The sequence below is a fragment of the Hylobates moloch genome, unplaced genomic scaffold, assembly GCF_009828535.3.
Source record: "Hylobates moloch isolate HMO894 unplaced genomic scaffold, HMol_V3 SCAFFOLD_1, whole genome shotgun sequence".
Classification (NCBI taxonomy): Eukaryota; Metazoa; Chordata; class Mammalia; order Primates; family Hylobatidae; genus Hylobates; species Hylobates moloch.
The window spans coordinates 181,579,631-181,599,118 of record NW_026652276.1 but is presented as its reverse complement, the minus strand read 5'-3'; the positions used below and the strand labels follow the sequence as shown (position 1 = coordinate 181,599,118).

The 19,488-nt window shown below is 36.6% G+C and overlaps 1 protein-coding gene across 6 annotated transcripts in view; it reads right to left on the bottom strand.

Moving 5' to 3' along the window:
* Window positions 1-19,488, bottom strand: part of MAGI2 (membrane associated guanylate kinase, WW and PDZ domain containing 2) — a 1,482,569-nt gene that overhangs the window by 1,034,169 nt on the left and 428,912 nt on the right. For all 6 annotated transcript variants that reach the window (XM_032761229.2, XM_032761230.2, XM_032761232.2 and 3 more), the window contains exon 2: window positions 8,898-9,014. In XM_032761229.2, coding sequence (XP_032617120.1) covers window positions 8,898-9,014 — 117 coding nt within the window. The remainder of the gene's footprint in view (window positions 1-8,897; window positions 9,015-19,488) is intronic.

The following is a 19,488-nucleotide window of genomic DNA, read 5'->3' as shown; positions in this document are numbered from 1 at the left end:
GAACCAAAGGCTTCCAATTCTTGGATGAGTGCTCTTTTCATAGTTCCATGTTACAAATAGATAAAGCCAAGGGTAGTTGCTTCTTACCATGCTCTAGCAATGCTATACTGCAATGTGTAAATAACTTGGACAAGTGATCTGGACATTAGAATAGCAGTAACTTTAATTAGTATTCCTTTGTCATTGCCTTTTTGGCTAGGTGCATTTAAATCAGAAATTGATCACCCTAATATAAACTACAGTCTTAAAGTCCCATGAGAACACTGTTATCCATTGCTGTCTGCCTATTCCTTTCCTTCAGCAATGTAATCATCTAATAGCTAAGACTCTGGAAACTTGGGTAGGTCTGAATCTGATGGAATCCTATTTTTTTCTATTCAAAATGTGCAGTGGTATACAATAAGATGTGTTGACCTTCTTACGTCCAGCAAGGCTATGATTTTGAAGCCTGCAGGGAGAAGATTCTGAGTTCCCTGGAAGGTGGGCTATTTTCCATCAAGACTGATGACTGGCTTTTCCAGAGACACAATATAGCCTCAGAAATCTCTCCCTATTTATTCCTTAGGCAGCTTCTAGGACCACTGAAGTCCAAGGGTGTATATTTCACCTGCCTTTATGATCAATAGCCCACAAACCAATTTCCTATGGAGAGCCTCCCTCCTATGAAAAAAAGGAAAGAGAAATACAAACTAAGAGGGAAAAACAAAGGAAAGATTGAGTCACAGCAGCAGAAAAGCCAATCAAGTCAGGGCAAAGGGAATTTTATGTGGTTGGGAAGATCAGTAAGATCACATACTGTTTGTGTTTATTCCTTTTATTCCTTTTTTTTTTTTGGTGCCAAATATGTTCCTTTATTCTCAAACTAGTGTCCTGTGGTGTCAAATGGATAAATCAATACAATCACTTTTAATGTTCCTTGATTTTCCATCTTAAGTAACATTTTGAAGCCATTTATCTCCTGTAGAGTACTCTGTCAACCAAACCAATGAATGTTACTCTGTGACTGGGAAAGACACATTCATTTTGTTCAATCGAAAGAAGAAATAAATCTATAATACTTTCACATATATGACATGAAACTAGATCTTAATATTTTCAGTAAGAAAGGAAAGAAGGTAAATCTAATATAGCTTTCTGTAAAGTAATAACACATTTAATAACTATGCCAAGGGCATACATCGAGATGAGTCAACAAGTAGAATACTTTCAAGTATATGCTACTGTTTAGAAGCTTTTTAAGTTTTCCCTTGGTCTGGCCTCCCAGGCCAGTTTATACATCTCCCAAGAAATTAAGTTTCATTTGTTTATAGACTTCCTTTCTTTTTGGTTAACACTGCTAATAACCCTTATTCTTAACAGCACCAAATATAATTAGTCTATAAATATCAAATTCATTTTCAAATTTTCAAAGAACAAAAATCTGGCAGCTTCATTCTGAAATAATCACAAAAGAATATGCTTTACACTCTAAAAGTAATTTCAAAAAAGAATTTCCAAATTGATGATTCTTATTTGAGGCAGTAAGATTAATGTAGAAACAGATGTACAATATACAGCTGTTGCAATATGTGGGTTTAAAGTTGTAGTTTGCTTTAAAATTCAGTTGGATATATTGCTTCTACTCCTCTGTCTGCATGTGGAGCTACAGTTCAACTTAACATCCCAGAACATAAAGCCATATTACTTAAAGATACTCTGAATACATATCATTTTTGATCATTTTTAACTCAGGGAATTTATTTCCATTGGAATAAGATGATTGCTTTTTTGGTGATCTAATCCACAGGTTGATGTCACTCTCCCTTCTTACATGTTTAGAAATAAATGTATGTACCTTCATAAATAAAATCACAAGTAATTAGATTCATTCATACCCACAAAAACACATTGCCTTGTTAGATGTTAACACATATTTTTACAACCTTTATAGTACTAATTTTTGCTTGAGAAATAAAATTATTTTTCCCACAAAGTATACTAGAAAGCTCTGCTCTAATTTCAGACATTTTATTAGATATGTGGCCAATGAACCTCACTCTAATAGTCCTCTGTGATCATAGTCTCCTAGGGATTATATAATTATCAAAAGGGGATGCTGACTCCTTGCATATCTATAACTTTTGGTGTGTTAGTAACTGCTATTCTTAATAGGAGACGGTTTCTCATAATTTTTAAAGAGCCTGCTTTTCTGTGAAACAAATTTGGCATAAATATCAAAAATGTTAAATATATATTAGAAACTTTATAGTTTTACCCTTGATAATGCTTCTTTTTAGTGTGTCTTAGTTTTACTAACTTAAAGGGCTTAAATATGTAGAAACACTATTGTGAGTTACAATCAGTGTAACTCAGTGTAATTCAATCAGGTCTTCCACAAAACTAATTTCTTTCATATCCCAAATCTATTTTAACCTTATTCACTTTTTTTTGAGATGGAATCTTGCTCTGTTTCCAGGCTGGAGTATAGTAGCATGATCTCAGCTCACTGCAACCTCCGCCTCCAGGTTCAAGCAATTCTCCTGCCTCAGCCTCCCAAGTAGCTGGGACTGCAGGTGCACAACACCATGCTCATCTAATTTTTGTATTTTTAGTAGAAATGGGGTTTCTCCATGTTGACCAGGATGGTCTCAATCTCTTGACCTCGTGATCCTCCTGCCTCAGCCTCCCAAAGTGCTGGGATTACAGGTGTGAGCCACTGTGCCCGGCCACTTTATTCACTTTTTATAAAATGGAATTAGAGTTTAGTTTTGTTGATTTTTGTCTTTTAGTTGGTATACACTTGTATTTGTTCTGGCTTCAAATACCTTTTAAATATTTCCCAATAAAACTATCTCACCAAATGACAAAGAACAGTCTTGGGAGAGAAGTTTAATTTTAACCACCTTCCTTTTCATTTTGAAACTTTTAAAATTGGTCATCGAAGTCCTTCTCCACATTCTTTGGTATAATGGAAAATAGTATCTAAAATTTATATCTGTTCTTATACTTGCTTCAAAAATTAATTTGTGTCTCTAATAAATACCAAAGCTAGAAAGGACTAGAACTTTACCATAAACAGCCGTGATTATTTTTTTCTCATATTTAAGAAGCATGTCAGTTTAATTGTGGTGGAGTAGACTCAAGAGCCAAATATATGCAATCATTATGCTCAGTAGCATATTAAAACCAAAATAAACTCCATTTTTGCTCTTTAAACATTTGCAAATTAATCCAATATTCTTCCATATTAATTCCATTAATTTCTCTCATATACTTTTGAATCCATATTACCCAAGAGACAATGCATGCTGCCTTAACTTTGCACATTTAACACGCTGTGATGAAACAATCCTGTCTAATCATCTCTAAATAAATGCTGCTGACTTATTGCTTCTGGAATTGCCTTTTGTATACTACCAGGGTAATTGAAATCCCATAGATGGATGTTCTAAACTCTTTCAAGATTTTTATCTATATATGTTTTTCATGGTTAGTCTTTATCACATTCTAGACGACAACAGTTTTGTCTGATTGTCATTTTCTCCCTTCTCCTGAAGTTCAATTACATAAAAATCTAAAAATCTTATATAGCCTGAAATATAATAGTAGAAAGATTCATTCACAGGCTTCCTTCTTCTTCTTCTTTTTTTTTTGTTTTTTTTGTTTGTTTGTTTATTTTTTTGTTTTTTTGTTTTTGAGACAGAGTCTCACTCTGTCACCCAGGCTGACATGCAGTGGTGCAATCATGGTTCATTGCAGCCTCAACTTCCCGAGCTCATGTGATCCTCACAAGTAGCTGGGACTACTACAGGTGCATGCCACCATGCCCGGTCAATTTTTAATTTTTTTTTTTTTTTTGTAGAGATAGTGTTTTGTTAAGGGGTCTTGTAGAGATGGGGTTTCCCAGGCTGGTCTCAAACTTCTGGGCTCAAGTTCCTAAGGATCTTTTCCTTAGGAACTTACTGTGGAAATAATGAAGAATCAATCTCAGCCTGTGTATTTGCACATACATGAGCATACACATGCATGCATACTCATGCTCTCACTCACTATGTGCCCAAAATTTCTTCTTTTTTAGTAGCTATAAAATAAGTTTATTATCAGTCAGCCACCAAAGAATAGTAGGATAGTAGGATAGTGAAATAATTATGAAAAGTATATCTGGGAGATAAAATTAGAAAGTGAAAATTCCCCCAAAACTGTAAAATAAACTCAACATTTACAGGCTTCGATGAGAAAAAAATATCTCCAAACATTTCCATTGAGAACGTGCACAATTGTCTTCTTAAGATGTAAGTTTTGTTACAGAACTCAATATATAGTAGTTTCGTTACAGAACTCAATATATGCCCAACAATTCTATTTCTGTGACCATCTCCTTCTATTCTAAGAGATGTGGCTTTTGTTGAAAAGTGTGTGTGTGTGTTGTTTGCTTTTTTTTTTTTTAGAATTAGGTGGGCTCTGAGATAAGGTTCTAGGGAGACAAAATACAAGGCTAGATACAGTCAGGCCTTGTTTATGGGGCATGGAACAGACTGATGAGCTTTTTGTATTATTTGTATTTAAGGGTCAGTGGAGACCTAGACTAACCACCTTCCTCCCCTGCTTAGCTCAGAAATCAGCCAGCAGCTGGAAACAGACTTCCTACCAAGGAGAGTGCAAGAACCAACTTGTCCACAACCAGACTGACTGAGTATATGTATATGTGTGTGTGTGTCAGGTGGTGGGGGAGAGGTCTTTGGAGCCCTAGCTCTAGAACTCTCTCTTACTAGGCACCAATAAATTCCAGCTCCAAGATGTGCCTCCTTTCCTTCCAGATGTAGTTGGTGGTAGAGTAATGTAGTGGTTGTAAGCAGAATTACTGTTAGGTCTTGTTTTGTGAAAAAATTTATTTACCCTCATATAGTTATAAGTCACTACAATTTTGTTTCAGTGGAGTTATCAAGGACCTATTCCTGATGCCAATGCTAGATTAAACAAGAAGTGAATGTATCATTAATGCATGCATGTATAAGAACAATGATATAGTCTTCAGTAGTCCATTTTCCTTCTATGCTGCTGGGTTCATGAAAACCAATGAGAATTTTTTTGACCCAGGAAAATGTGTAACAAATGTGATTCCATACTCAATACCAACAGATATGCTGGATACTTATTTAAGTTTCTAACAATGGCAGGATTTTTCACACCATGGACACACTTCTACTGCATCCTTTCTGAACGTATTTGAAAACTTCATTAAAGGATATACTGAGTGAACAAACAACCCAACTAAGAAATCAAATAATCCCATTAAAAAGTGGGCAAATGACATGAACAGACATTTCTCAAAAGAAGACATACAAATGGCCAAAAGGTATATGAAAAAATGTTCAACATCCCTAATCCCCAAAGAAGTGCAAATCAAAACCACAATGAGATATCATCTTACTCCAGTTAGAATGTCTATTATTAAAAAGAGCAAAAATAACAAATGCTGGTGAGGATGCAGGGAAAAGGGCACTCTTACACACTGTTGGTAGGAATGTAAATTAGTGCAGCCACTAGGGAAAACATATGAAGAGTTCTCAAAAAACTGAAATAGAATTACCATATGGTTCAGTAATCCCACTACTGGGTATTGTTCCAAAGGAATAAATATAGGAGATCAGCATATCAAAGAGATTCCTGCACTCACATGTTGATTGCAGCACTATTTACAACAGCAAAGACAAGGACTCAACTGAAGTGTCCATCAGGGGACAAATGGATACATAAAATGTGGTATATATAGACAATGTAATACTCTTCAACCATAAAAAAAATAAAATCCTGTGATTTGCAGCAACATGGACAGAAGTGGAGATCACTATGTTAAATGAAACAAGCCAGGACCAGAAAGACAAAAATAACATGTTCTTACTCATATGTTGGAGTTAAAAAAGTTGATTCCATGGAGATAGAAGAATGATAGATAACAGAGGGTTGGGAGAGTGAGGAATGGGGAATGAAGAGAGGTAGATTAATGAGTACAAATACACAGTTAGATAAAAGATAGAAGTTCTATTTTTTGACAGAAGAGTAGACTGACTATAGTTGGCAACAATGTATTGTATATTTCAAAGAAGCTAAATGAAATAAATAGAATTGTTCCCAACACATAGAAATGATAAATATTCAAAGTGATGGATACCTCAAATACCTTGACTTGATCATTACACATTCTATGCATGTAACAAAATAAATATGTACTCCATAAATATGTAAATTATTATGTATCAATTAGAAATTCAAAAAAGTTACAGGAAGAAAAAAAATTTTTAAAGGTATACCGAGTTGGGCCGGGCATGGTGGCTCATGCCTGTAATCCCAGCACTTCTGGAGGCCAAGGCAGGTGGATCACCTGAGGTCGGGAGCTCGAGGCCAGCCTGACCAACATGGATAAACCCTGTCTCTACTAAAAATAGAAAATAAGCTAGGTGTGATGGCACATGCCTGTAATCCCAGCTACTCAGGAGGCTGAGGCAGGAGAATTGCTTGAACCTGGGAGGCAGAAGTTGCAGTGAGCTGAGATCGCACCATTGCATTCCAGCTTGGGTAACAAGAGCAAAACTCCATCTCAAAAAAAAAAAAAAAAAAAAGATACACTGAGTCAAGACGGTGGATCATCCAGGTCAATTAATCAGTATAAAGCAATTTTTATAATATAAGTTAGAATCTCTGTATTTTTTGTTCACTTTTTTGCCAAGTTAAAAACATCATTGGTCAATAATGTTATTGGAATTGGCTACTAGGAGAGATGGCTGAAAATTCAAAGAATAATTGTTTCATCATGATATTCAAATTGAGTTTCTAATCATCTCCTTTATAGGGGCTATCCAAGGATTTCTAATTAAATTTATGACCTTGTATTGAAATTACATCTTGAAGCTCTTTATGTTTACTCATATAAGTCTAGCTATTTTACTCTTATATTTACTTTTCCTTCACAGTCTTCTTTGGTACTCTAAAAGGAGATGCTTTATTTAAGAAGTTAATTAACTAATGCAAAATTTACTCCTATTATCTTCATATTTAATTAAGACTTTCTTATTTATGTCATCACCTTAGCAAGGACTACATGTATTCCTGAATGTCAGCTTCTTATCTATTTTTCTCAGCTTTTAAACATAATAAACAGCCTAGATTCTTTATTCAGTATTTCAGATTTCCTTTCTTTCATGTCACAAAAGATAAATTCACACTGCTGCACTGACAACATCACAACTTTGAAAATGTGTCCACCCGTTACCTTATAAATAGTTCAGTCACTTACTTTAATCCATCTTCCTCTGTCCATCACTCTAATGTCAAACTTACAAGTTTAAGAATGCAGTTTTCTCCACTTCCAGAGTTAAAACAAGGGTCCAAAAGCCTATTCACTTAACTAACACGCACTGACAGAAGTATCATTTTGACTGACAAAATGCCAATCATCAAGTATTCTCATTTAGGAAGATTTGATAATGGTGTCCTGGCATTGTCGTTTTGATGAATATTTAGTGCGAACAATGGCAAAAGTCCACCTCTCCTAAAAGGTGGGTAGGTCAATAGGGCTGGGTGGTAACCTTTCCATCTTGACATCTCTGTGTGTTTTCATTATTTTAGTATAATTATCCAGTATCTATTCCAGATAATTATAGTTACATAGCTCTGGTGGTTCAACCCTAGATAACAATTTTTTTTTGTTTTGCTTATTTATTTCACTTATACCACCCAACTTTTTCTTTGTTTAATGTTATCCTTTCAGAAGCCATAGCTTTGAATTTATTTAGAACGGAACTAAAAGAAAAGAAACTCGCACAACATCCACAGCCCAGAATTTCTAGAGAGTGGAAAGTGTCTGAAGTGCATGGAATCTGCCTTGAAGAAAATGGATTTTTGACATCAATCTAAGATCTAGAACCTGAGTTTAAAAGTCCTTGATTTGTCTTAAAGTTAATAGAGGATTTTCAGGTGAGCTGTAACAGGCACTAAAAATTGTATCGTTTTACCAATTCCTCTCTTTGGAAGGATAATCAGAAACGATTGTTTATGGATATCTATAGGTTACATATAAGAAATTTACCCCAACATGCTTTCTAAGCATCATTGCTTTCTTTTTTGTTTTTGTTTTTTTTTTTGAGACGGAGTCTCGCTCTGTCGCCCAGGCTGGAGTGCAGTGGCGCAATCTCGGCTCACTGCAAGCTCCACCTCCCAGGTTAACGCCATTGTCCTGCCTCAGCCTCTCCGAGTAGCTGGGACTACAGGCGCCCGCCACCACGCCCGGCTAATTTTTTTTGTATTTTTAGTAGAGACGGGGTTTCACCGTGGTCTGGATCTCCTGACCTCGTGATCCGCCCGCCTCGGCCTCCCAAAGTGCTGGGATTACAAGCGTGAGCCACCGCGCCCGGCCTGGCATCATTGCTAAGACTTGCAGAACACTTAGCTTTACTTTCCAACGTGCACTTTTCTTTTTACTTGTGAGACTCTCCTGTTGCAAACAAGAGACGAGGTTGGGAGTTACTGTGAAGATTCTACTCACAGAATAGCTGTTTCAGCTAATAAATTAAATTTGCATTCTCCTGTCTCCCAACGTGGAGTTCTATCTCCATCATAATTCATTCGGAATCACCAACAGTCTGGACTAGAATCAACATTTCTCAATCCTAACTTCAGAAATGTAAGTTAGATTTTATAGCTTGAAAATCACAAGTCTCTTCTGGCTACAACTTCATCATAAACCATACTGCTGCAGTTATAAGCATTTGCACTTAAAATTGCCACATCTCGAATAGGTTTTCTGTACCAAAAGCCCACTATAAAAAATAAGTGCAATTTCACTTTCTTTTAATCAATGAATATATAGCTAAACATTTATCTCTTAACCTAAAAATATTAATACTGCCCATTGTACTCACATGGCACCGTGCGGAGGTAGAGGTTGTCACGAATGATTTGCTGAAGCTCATGGTCCACAGAACCCTTTTGAAATCGTAAGTTGAGGTAGTGACGAAGGTCTTTATCAACAATGCCTCCTAAAATAAAAAAAGTTTCTTGGTAAGGGATGTTGGAAAATATTTTAAGCATGTAATTTGATTCTGTCATCAATATACTCAGGAACCCATTAAAAAGATGCATTATTTCAAAGTGTTCTTTTGATCTTCTCAAACATTTACTGCCACAATGATAACAGAGATAATATTTACTGAGACAATAATTGCCTGCCAAGTCTATGTTCAATGCTTTGCATGTATTCCTAAATTTATCCTTCATTTAGAATGAAGCCTATGTCATGATAAAAGATATGTTACTCTCGAATCATACCGAAATACTATAGTACATCTCACTGCACGGCTAAAACGACTATTGACTCATTTATTCATTGCTTCCCATTCCACCCTACCCCAAATCCTGGAAACCACTTTTCTGTCTATAAATTTGACTACTCTAGGTACCTCATATAAGTAGAATATATAATATTTGCCCTTTTGTGACTGGCTTATTTTACTTAGCATAATGTCTTAAAAGTCTGAAAAGATTTTTAAGTTATTGAAAGTTGCTCTAGATTTAGTTAAGTAGGATGGTATAAAAAGTTAAAGAAGAAAAACCTACACAAATATGAATGATTTTACTCCTTTTGTGCAATAAATAAAAGTAATTTCTTTATTTTGTAGTATATGTACAAATGTTTTTAACAAGAGACAAGGTTTGAAGGAACGTAGGGTTTTTTTTTTTCCTTTTTTCAATACAAACAATTTTGCGACTGTTTGACCTTATAATCTAATAAAAAATAAACTGGGATATAGTTACAAAACCAATAATGTAGATCTATCAAATACTTATTTGATATTTAAAGATAACTTGTTAACTTATAAAGATTTATCTTAAAACCTTTCCTATTTCCATACCGGAAAGAATTAATTATAAATCAAAATACCAGTAAAAATATAAGTAAGAACTCCTGAAACTCTTATTATTTCAATCAAATATACTAGGGCAATTGAGCCAAGACAAACAATTAAAGATAGAAGAAACTGGAAATCTGCAATAATCATAAAATTATATTCCTTCAAATCCTTCTGAATCTCAGAATTAGAATTCATAAATCTATTTGCACTACCATGATCACACAAACTAGCATATGTAGGTGTGCACATGTGCAAAACAAACAGCTTTGACATAAACTGTAGCTAATAGACTTACATATTGTAACATTTCCAAAGTTTTCAAAATCCATCATTTCAGTTGCCTCCTAATCTGCAGGTATAGTCTCAATAAGATGCCATTTTTAACTGCAAGATATCATTTTCAACTGAATTAACTGTAAAAATTCTTACCCTCCAGATGATGTTTCTTTCATATTTGAGCAAATGGTCTCTTAATCTATTTTTCCACCCAATATAATACGATAGTGGAAATCAAATGACATAAAAGGAAAACGTTTTTTGTTGGGTGTACATAAATATTACATCCGGAATGGCTGAACGTATAATTTTCCAAATTCAAATCCATTTTCTCAGCCAAAGAAGCAGAACAGACAGAAATAAAAAAAGTCATTTGAAACTGCCATTACACAATTGCAACAATTACCTATTATTTACATCTCCAAATGCCCTGTGTTTCCATGTGTCTTGGACTTGCTGGCACCACACTGAAGTAGCTAATAGTTTAGAAATCCTAAAATTATCTTTTTCTTCTTTTTTCCAGTCAGCAATACTTGCTTACCCCTGCTAATTTATCACACCTACTGAGTAAGCATCATGCCTGTGACTGTTCTCAGGTGTCATTTCTGCCGGATTCTAAGGCTAGCGGTCCTTTGGCAACTGCACCCCCTCTTCCTTCTCCTTTTCTTTCAATCTAATATGTGGGACATACCAAGTAATGAAATGCTTTCTGGCATCCTAAGAAAATGCCAACTATAGAACAACAGATGTAGTCTCCTTATTAAGGTAAGCCAGAATCACTCACCTAATGTAATGTGGATAAATTCACATTTTGTAGTTCAGGATGATTGTTATCCCTAAAAATATATTATCAGTTTAAACTTTTTTTAATTTAGTACAGATATACTGAATTACATTTCTTGAAAGTGATCTACCTTAGAAAAACAACAAAAATGTCTATTTATTCATTTCAATGACTGTATCTTTTTTTCATAGAAGGACCTGTTGAAACTTTTAAGAATCAATATAAAATTTCCTTCACTAATTAAAATGAGTCGTCATAAATTATAACAAAATTTCACATACAATCCCCTTTGTTTTGGAAGGATTTCTCTTTCCTCCTATTTCCCAAATGCTTTACTATCCTTTAGAATTTACCATAAGCATCTTTTTTTTTTTTTTTTGAGATGGAGTCTCGCTCTGTCACCCAGCCTGGAGTTCAATGGCGCGATCTCGGCTCACTGCAAGCTCCGCCTCCCGGGTTCACGCCATTCTCCTGCCTCAGCCTCCCGAGTAGCTGGGACTACAGGCGCCTGCCACCACGCCTGGCTAATTTTTTTTTTGTATTTTTAGTAGAGACGGGGTTTCACCATGTTAGCCAGGATGGTCTCGATCTCCTGACCTCGTGATCCGCCCGCCTCGGCCTCCCAAAGTGCTGGGATTACAGGCGTGAGCCACCGCTCCTGGCCCATAAGCATCTTTCAAGTCAAGCAATTTTATTAATCCAGTATTCTTACAGCAAATTCTGCTAGTTGCCTACCCAATATTCTTTCCATTATTCTTTCCTTTTAAAAGAGCTCTGATTTCGTTTTGGGCAGAAACCTACTGAGCCTCAGGACATGGATCACAGTGGTCTGGAAAGTCATTCAATCATTCTCCACTTTCCTAACTGCCCTTGCGGCTTCTAGCAGCTATGTTCTGGCCATTGACACCTAGCCCAGAAGGAAATGGACATAATATCTGAGATGTAACAGCCACATTCTGACTATGAAGTGAAGTGACAAGCACAAGGAAAAATTCACCATGCTCAGGATACTGGAGTAGAGATTAGAAACAGCCTGCATCCCTAATGGCTTTACTAAACAGCTAAAAACAATGTCAATAACTACATATCTTAAGATTTCTTGCTATATGAGAAAAAGTAAACACTCATTAAAAAAACGATTTTGGTTGAGTATTCTTTTAAAACTAATATAGTTGAACAACTGTACATGATCCTAAAACACACACATATATATACACACATATATGTTATACACATACTTATATATACACATATATTTTTGCGTATGTATATATACACATATATACACACATATAAATGTGTATAATACATGTGTGTATATGCACAGTATGTGTATAACACATGTATGTATGTGTACAGTATGTGTGTATATACGTGTGTTATATGTATGTGTGATACATATATGTATACATAATGTATACATATACACATACATAGGTATAAAGGCATATTTATCCTTAATTAGAAATTTCAATTAGAGAGGAATTAACAACAGACATTGGGCAATGATGTCCTCAAAAATAGAGTCTGAGCCTCAAAATGATCTGATTTCAGGTTTAAAAGTTAGCCTTTTAAAGCAAGCTAAAAAATACAGAGTTCCAAAAAGTATACAAGAAACGTTAGGCCGGGCGCAGTGGCTCACGCCTGTAATCCCAGCACTTTGGGAGGCCGAGACGGGCAGATCAGGAGGTCAGGAGATCGAGACCATCTTGGCTAACATGGTGAAACCCCGTTTCTACTAAAAATACAAAAAATTAGCTGGGCGTGTTGGCGGGCGCCTGTAGTCCCAGCTACTCGGGAGGCTGAGGCAGGAGAATGGCGTGAAGTGAGTGAGTAGGGCCATGATCCAACCTGGGGGACACAGCGAGATCCGTCTCAAAAAAAAAAAAAAAAAAAAAAAGAAACATTATCTTTTTTTTACTTTTAGTGTTTATAGAGTTTCTGCTCTATCATTTGTTAATGATTCCTAGATTCGGTAGTTCATAGGATGCACATATCAATCATTTTGTTGAGCAGAGCACTGGCAACATTAATGTCTCGTTGCATGCTTTAGCCATTTGTACTTTTTCCTTCAAAAAAATCAGTAGCTCTTACTTGCTATTATATTTGAATAACTATTGACTTATTTAGTTATGTGAAAAAATTTTTATTTCCTGTATTTTTAAAAATAAGACTGTAGACAAGTATTAAATGCCTTCTGAAGTGACACTTTTAGTAAATGAGAGAGCCGGAAAGGATTTGAAGCCTACAATTCCAGAAAACATGTGCCTAATTTTCATCCTCTATAGTCTGAAGACCAAACTTCTTAGTACAAAGCAGTCAAGTCTTTTCTCAACATGACCCCAATCAAGCTTTTGAGCTTAACATCAAAATATAACTTAAGAAGAACCTTTAGAATAGAGCTCAGTTCAAACTCTTCCTATTGCAAATGAGGAAAGTGAAGCTCACACAAAGAGTATGGTACTGGGTTTAGAACAATGGTGGGGTGGGCAGTGAGGGAAGCACTGGGGAGCAACACCTATGGTCTATTTGAGGGGAAAATACCAAGTCCCAACATTCAAAACTGGCCTGCATTTCTAAGGTTTCCATCGTTTTCAGGAATTCCCTCAGTAGAAATCGACTGCTTTTTCATTTCTATTACTTGAATACCTAGGCTGAGGAAACAAAGGAAGAAGATGCTGCTTGGATTGGAGGGACATAATCTCCTTGGTGTATTCCTTAAGGCAATTTGTTAGCTCCAGCCTTGTAGCAAATGCCACTCTTTCAAAATTTGAGGGAGAAACATGCTGGGGTCTATAATGTTTGTGCCAAGGGTCTGGTTGCTAGTAGTCCCATCTAGTAAAGTAGTGTCATCCCTCACTCAGACATGACCATCAGCTCAACCTTCCCCTCCCCTTGAGTCAACTGCTTCTGGAATGGACATGTACCTTATAAACTTTTATCAGTGTAAACTGGAGAAAGCAGTTCACTAACTGGGATAGTAGGGGTTAAGTAGAGAGGGGAAAGGTGGGGATGACCACCAGGGTTTGGCTCATTTTGATGTCATCTATTTATCCTGTGCTTCAGTCAAAGCAAGCTACTCTAATGTTCTAATCATCTTATTTATTTTTGTTTGTTTTTCAATCACACTCCACAGTATTTATTTTTAATTAATTGTGGTGAATATTTAATTTTGGTGAATATTTAATTTCAGTTTGTGCTTTACTTTTTGCATTCAACTTTGCTCTTTATCTTGTACCACGTTCTTTTGGTAGAAGCACTTTCTTTTCTTTCTTTCTTTCTTTCTTTTTTCGTCTTTCTTTCTTTTCCTTTTTTTTTTATTGAGTAGCTATATCATTCAGTACATGTAGTGGGTCTTTGTGCTGAGCTACTCTGCCCTTACTTAGTCAATCAAAATGTTTCTTCCAGGAAATGGCTATAGAAGCAGAGTGCCCAAAGAATGTGAATGCAACTGCCTTCATCTTGAAAGTGACACTCTGAAGAAATTACCCATAATTTATCCCTCTTGGACATGCAGAATTATCCTGTTCTTGTATTTTTCTGGCCAGCTTCTCAAACTTTCCCTTTGTTGTTTGCAACTAATAAAACTTTATGGATAAGAATGCCTTCCCTTTGCTATTATCCATGGAATTTCTATCCAACCTTCAGCTTAAAATTATTCTGTAGTTGGCCTTCCTATGATCTTTGAGCCAGAAGTCTTCTCTCTGCTCTGAACTCCCACATCTTCCTCATTTCTCTTTAGTACTTTGCACATTATAACAGGCCAAACAGTAATTTGTGGACCTGTTTTATATTTTCTATTATGTTATAAGCTCCCCAGGAGAGAGTGTTTCCTATTAATTTTATATCTTCTCTCCTCTTATATCTTCTTCCACATCTAAAGCAATGTCTTTTTAACATACAAGGGGATGAAATGTATGCTAAATAAATAAATCACAAATGCTGTAGTAGAAAGAACACTAGGTTATCAATCAGGAAACCAAGTTTCAGTTACAACCCCAACACTTATTCATTAAATGGTCTTGCAGAAATCATTTCTGGATCTCATTTTTTCTCATCTATAAAAGGAAGGTGGCTTAGTTACTTAAAGCTGCTATAACAATACCATAGATTAGATGGCTTCAACAACTAATCTTTATTTCTCACATTTTTGCAGTCAGAAAGCCCAAGATTAAACCAACAGATCCGCTGCCTGGTAAGGGCACTCTTCCTGGCTTGCAAATGGCCATCTTCTCATTATATCCACACGTGGCCAAGAGGAAAATAATGTTTCTTTTTATAAGGGTACCAATCCCATTCATGAGGGTCTCACCCTCATAATTTAATTACCTCTCAAATAGCCCCACCTCCTAATGTAATCACCATGGGGGTTAAGATTTCAATATATGAGTTTTGGACAAACATTCAGTCCATAACAATGGGTGTAGGACCAAATAACATCTCCTCTAGGTCTAAACTTTATGCTTCCCTATAAAATATTTACTAAGTACATCTTATACTTTGGGATTTCTTTTGGTAACCAGACAACCAAATTATTTTACTATTTACTTATAGTTTACAAATTAGCTATACTCCATAAGAAATAAAACTATGAATAATCTCCTTTTGATATTGTTTTCTAGTTGTGCAATTATTCAGGAATCTTACATCATCAGTAGACAACGGACTTCAGATCTTATCTTCATCAAATAAGTAGGAAAGCAGCTAAGCAAAGCAGTCTGTGAGGAATTAGAAGAGAAGGAAATCTGCCCATATGCTTTAAGATATTTTAATGAGTAACTGCAAATGTACCTTATGTTAATTTATTGGATGGTGGATAAGTTGAGGAATAGACAGGAAAGTATTATAGGGCTGTGTTGTTAAGTTCCTTTTTCAAAAATAGTTTCTGCTTGGCTCACCTCAAAAATGAAGAAATAAATCACAAGAAAGTTGATTGATTCTGTTAAGAGCCACAGACACAAAACAGGTGACAGACATATCTAATCTAGCCTGCCAGAACAGGCTCCATTCCCTTTTTAGGTTGAAATTGTGTCTTTGATTTCTGATGATCTAGAGGCCCATCTCATTTTCAGGTGGCCAGAGAACTACACAAAATCACTGCATGCATTTGATCTAGACTAGACAGTCTATAAATTATGAGGCAGTAAAATTCTCCTTCCCCTAATAATTCCCAATTTGCATATTTTAAATAGGAATACACATACGAAAGCCATAAAACTCATTGAAGATGCCCTGGTTTGTTAGTTTTTCCATAGCTGAAAATTTTTACTTATATGACAGTTTCTATCCCTTCAATATTTTATTCATAATATTAGAGAGGATAGACAATCATTTTAATCATGCTTTAATATCTGTGCTGTTTCTTCAAAATCTTTGTGGTATTGCATGTTTTGTATAAGAAATGGAATAATAAGAAAGACAAAATATATTAAACATTTGCAGATCATTAGAAGATTTAAAACTAGAGAGAATAATTGCTATTTCAGAGAAAATGACAGAGATAAATGTAAATGGTTTATAATATTCTCTAGCTCTATTGAAAATAGCTTTTTTATTATTTCCTTTCCCCTACTATTGTACAGATGGGATATTATTATTGAGTTTCATTTTTCATTGTTAGCCTTGGTCTCAAACTAAATGTTAGAGTTGTTCCTATAGTTATGATATTTCCTCCCATTGAGAAGAGAAAATGAGTTCTCAGTATATGCCAGGCATCATAGTAGGTACCTGAAATTTTATTATCTGAAAATATGAACAATGAGCCCAAAGTTGAAAACAATCTCAAGTGTATCAAAATTTTTAATAATGTACCAAGATGGCTAATACAGTCTAATAATAGGGTATACTCTATTAGTTTCTTTGATTACCTAAACCTTACAAATTAGATGTTCTTCATACAAAGCAGGAAGTCACACCAAATTCAGCATAATGAAAGGAAAAATATATATGGGTAAAAGGGACATAATAATCTAACCTAAATTCAATCCATTTTTTTTAAAAACCAGAGATATACCACTCTAAATTTAAAAGGGAAAAGCTGTCTATTAGGATAGCTATGAATGAGTTTAAAATTACTGAAGGTTAACAAACCTCATAGGTATAAGGCTTCTACATAAAACATTTACTAAGATTATTAAACTGAAGAAAAGCCACTGTTGTCCAAAATATCTAGATAATTTAGCAGGCAAAATTTTTTCTTCTTAGAGTCTTGGTTTATTGCCTCTCTCACTTTACTCCAAAGTTTCAGTATAAAAATTTTAAAATGTAATGATAAAAATATCACAATTGTTTTTGTTCTTGGTAAGTCCAATTTAAGAATGCATCCACATTAATAAAAAAGCAAAATAAAATGCTCATATTTGGTATGCTTGAAATATCGTCATTCATAAAACTAAAAGTGAACACGTAAATGGTATTTAAACAATGAATATTTAAGCTTATTCCATTTTATATTAGCAAGCTCTATCCCCAAGTCAATTGAAAAACATTTGACATTATTCTGTGTTTTAAGAACTGTAAAGCCAGGTCAGGCCAGCCATATGGTGGCTCATGCTTGTAATCCCAGAACTTTGGGAGGCTGAGGCGGGAGGATCACTTGAGGACAGGCAGATCAGCCTGGGCAACACAGTGAGACCCCATCTCTATAAAAATGAAAAATTAAAAAAAAAATTCTTAAAAGCCAGGTCAGTCCTCTGATATTTTTTTTCTAACCTGCTGAAATTTAAAAACTCTCCAATGATCTGGTACAACACATGGTTCACTCCAAATGGCTTTATTCTTAAAAGTATCATGACACAGAACACCTTGCCCAAATCAACAAAAAAGAAACTCCAGCTTTATATTTGATTGCATTTTACAATGACAACACAAAGAAATTCCCTTGCAAATCTCATTCCAAACAACAGACTAATATAGCCTCCATAGTCTGTGTTGTGATGGATCAGTACTAATGAAGTTATAACAATTATAGGGTCATGATTTGAACTGCTACAAGACTGACTTCAAATGCGGAATGTGTCCCAAAGGTTTATTTTGGAATGCAGAATGGTTTTTACTGTAGAAAAATGTTGTATATTATAATTATGTCCTTGGCCCACCTATAAGTCTTTTCATTCATTAGGCACCTGAAGTACACAATTTATGGTATGTTGGAAACACATTGTTGTTATACATGTACAGCATCCCCACGAGAGATGTGGACATTGGGAAGACTAGCATACTCCTAGCAGATCTTCAGAGGGAAGATCCATTGAAAATGGAGAGAGGGAAGACCCAGTATCTGTGCAAGAAGCAGGGAACCCTGCAAAGGGAGTTATTTCTAGCCCTCAATGACTCCTGGACAAGGGGTGGGTTGAGCAGGCAAGGAGCAATCCATTCTCCCCAGGGGCCCCTGGAATCCTGCCAGCAGGAGACTACATGACTCCCAAGGACAACTGAGCTGGCAGAGAGAGCTGCTTAGAGAAGTAGTACGGGCAGAACTCCAGCCACTGTGGAACCCAGAGAGTTTGGTGTGGGAGCATCTGGAGTAGAGCACTATGAGGGACACCCATCCCCCAGGGCTGCCTTGCACCCTTAGGAAACTTAAGGCCTAAGAAAACTGTTGGACATGAACATTGCAGGGTGGTCTTGCTCATGAGGCTGGGCCAGTCCGATCAGAGCACCTTTGGTCTGCTGGCCTCTCCTGTGACCCCAGCTAGGCCTGATTGCAGTGCAGCCTCAGAAGCCTAGGTTGTGGTAGCCTCCTGGTGGCATGCATCATACCTCCTGCACTGACAGACTGTACTTGACCAGTAGACAGCTCCAGTAGAGTGCCCCAATAGAGTGTCCCTGCAAACATGCACCTGTCCACCTATGCCCTTCTCCTACAACAGTCTCCCTTGAGTTGCTTTGCTGGCATGCACTTGTCCACAACCACCCCCCTACATTGCTTTGCTGAGGCATGTAAGCTTGGGTAGACCTTGCCTTCCCTTCCCTGCCAGATGCGTGTGCACCATGCTGTGACACAGCTGCCAGTGTGAGTGAACCCCAACCCTGCAATACTCCCCCAACAGTGCTGCCATTGTTGTTGGAGCATTGGCTAGCATGGAAACTGGAGACTGTCAGTCCCACACCCACCTGCACCCCACTCCTATGCCAATATTGCCACTGGTGCAAAACTACAAATGTAGACCAACTGATCTGCCCCCAACCCCAGCAGCAGCTGCCATCTACATTAATGCATGAACACAGGACACACAGTCCCATGCCTGGCAGTGCCACATCCCTATGCTAACATTTTTGCCTAACATTTGGCGAGGCCCTGTGCATCTCCACACAGTGGTGCCCTGCCAACACTGCTGTTGCAAGTGCCCCAACAAAGGCCAGCACATCTGTGCCCATCAATACTCAGCCATAGCTGATGAGCATGCAACTTGTAGCACTACCGCTGCTGCTGGCACATACAAATGAGGACCAATCCTGCTGCCACTGCCCTATGAAGTGCTGAGGCTGGCACCACCCATCAGAGAGTTCTAGCCAGCTGTCTGGAAACAATTCAGGCCC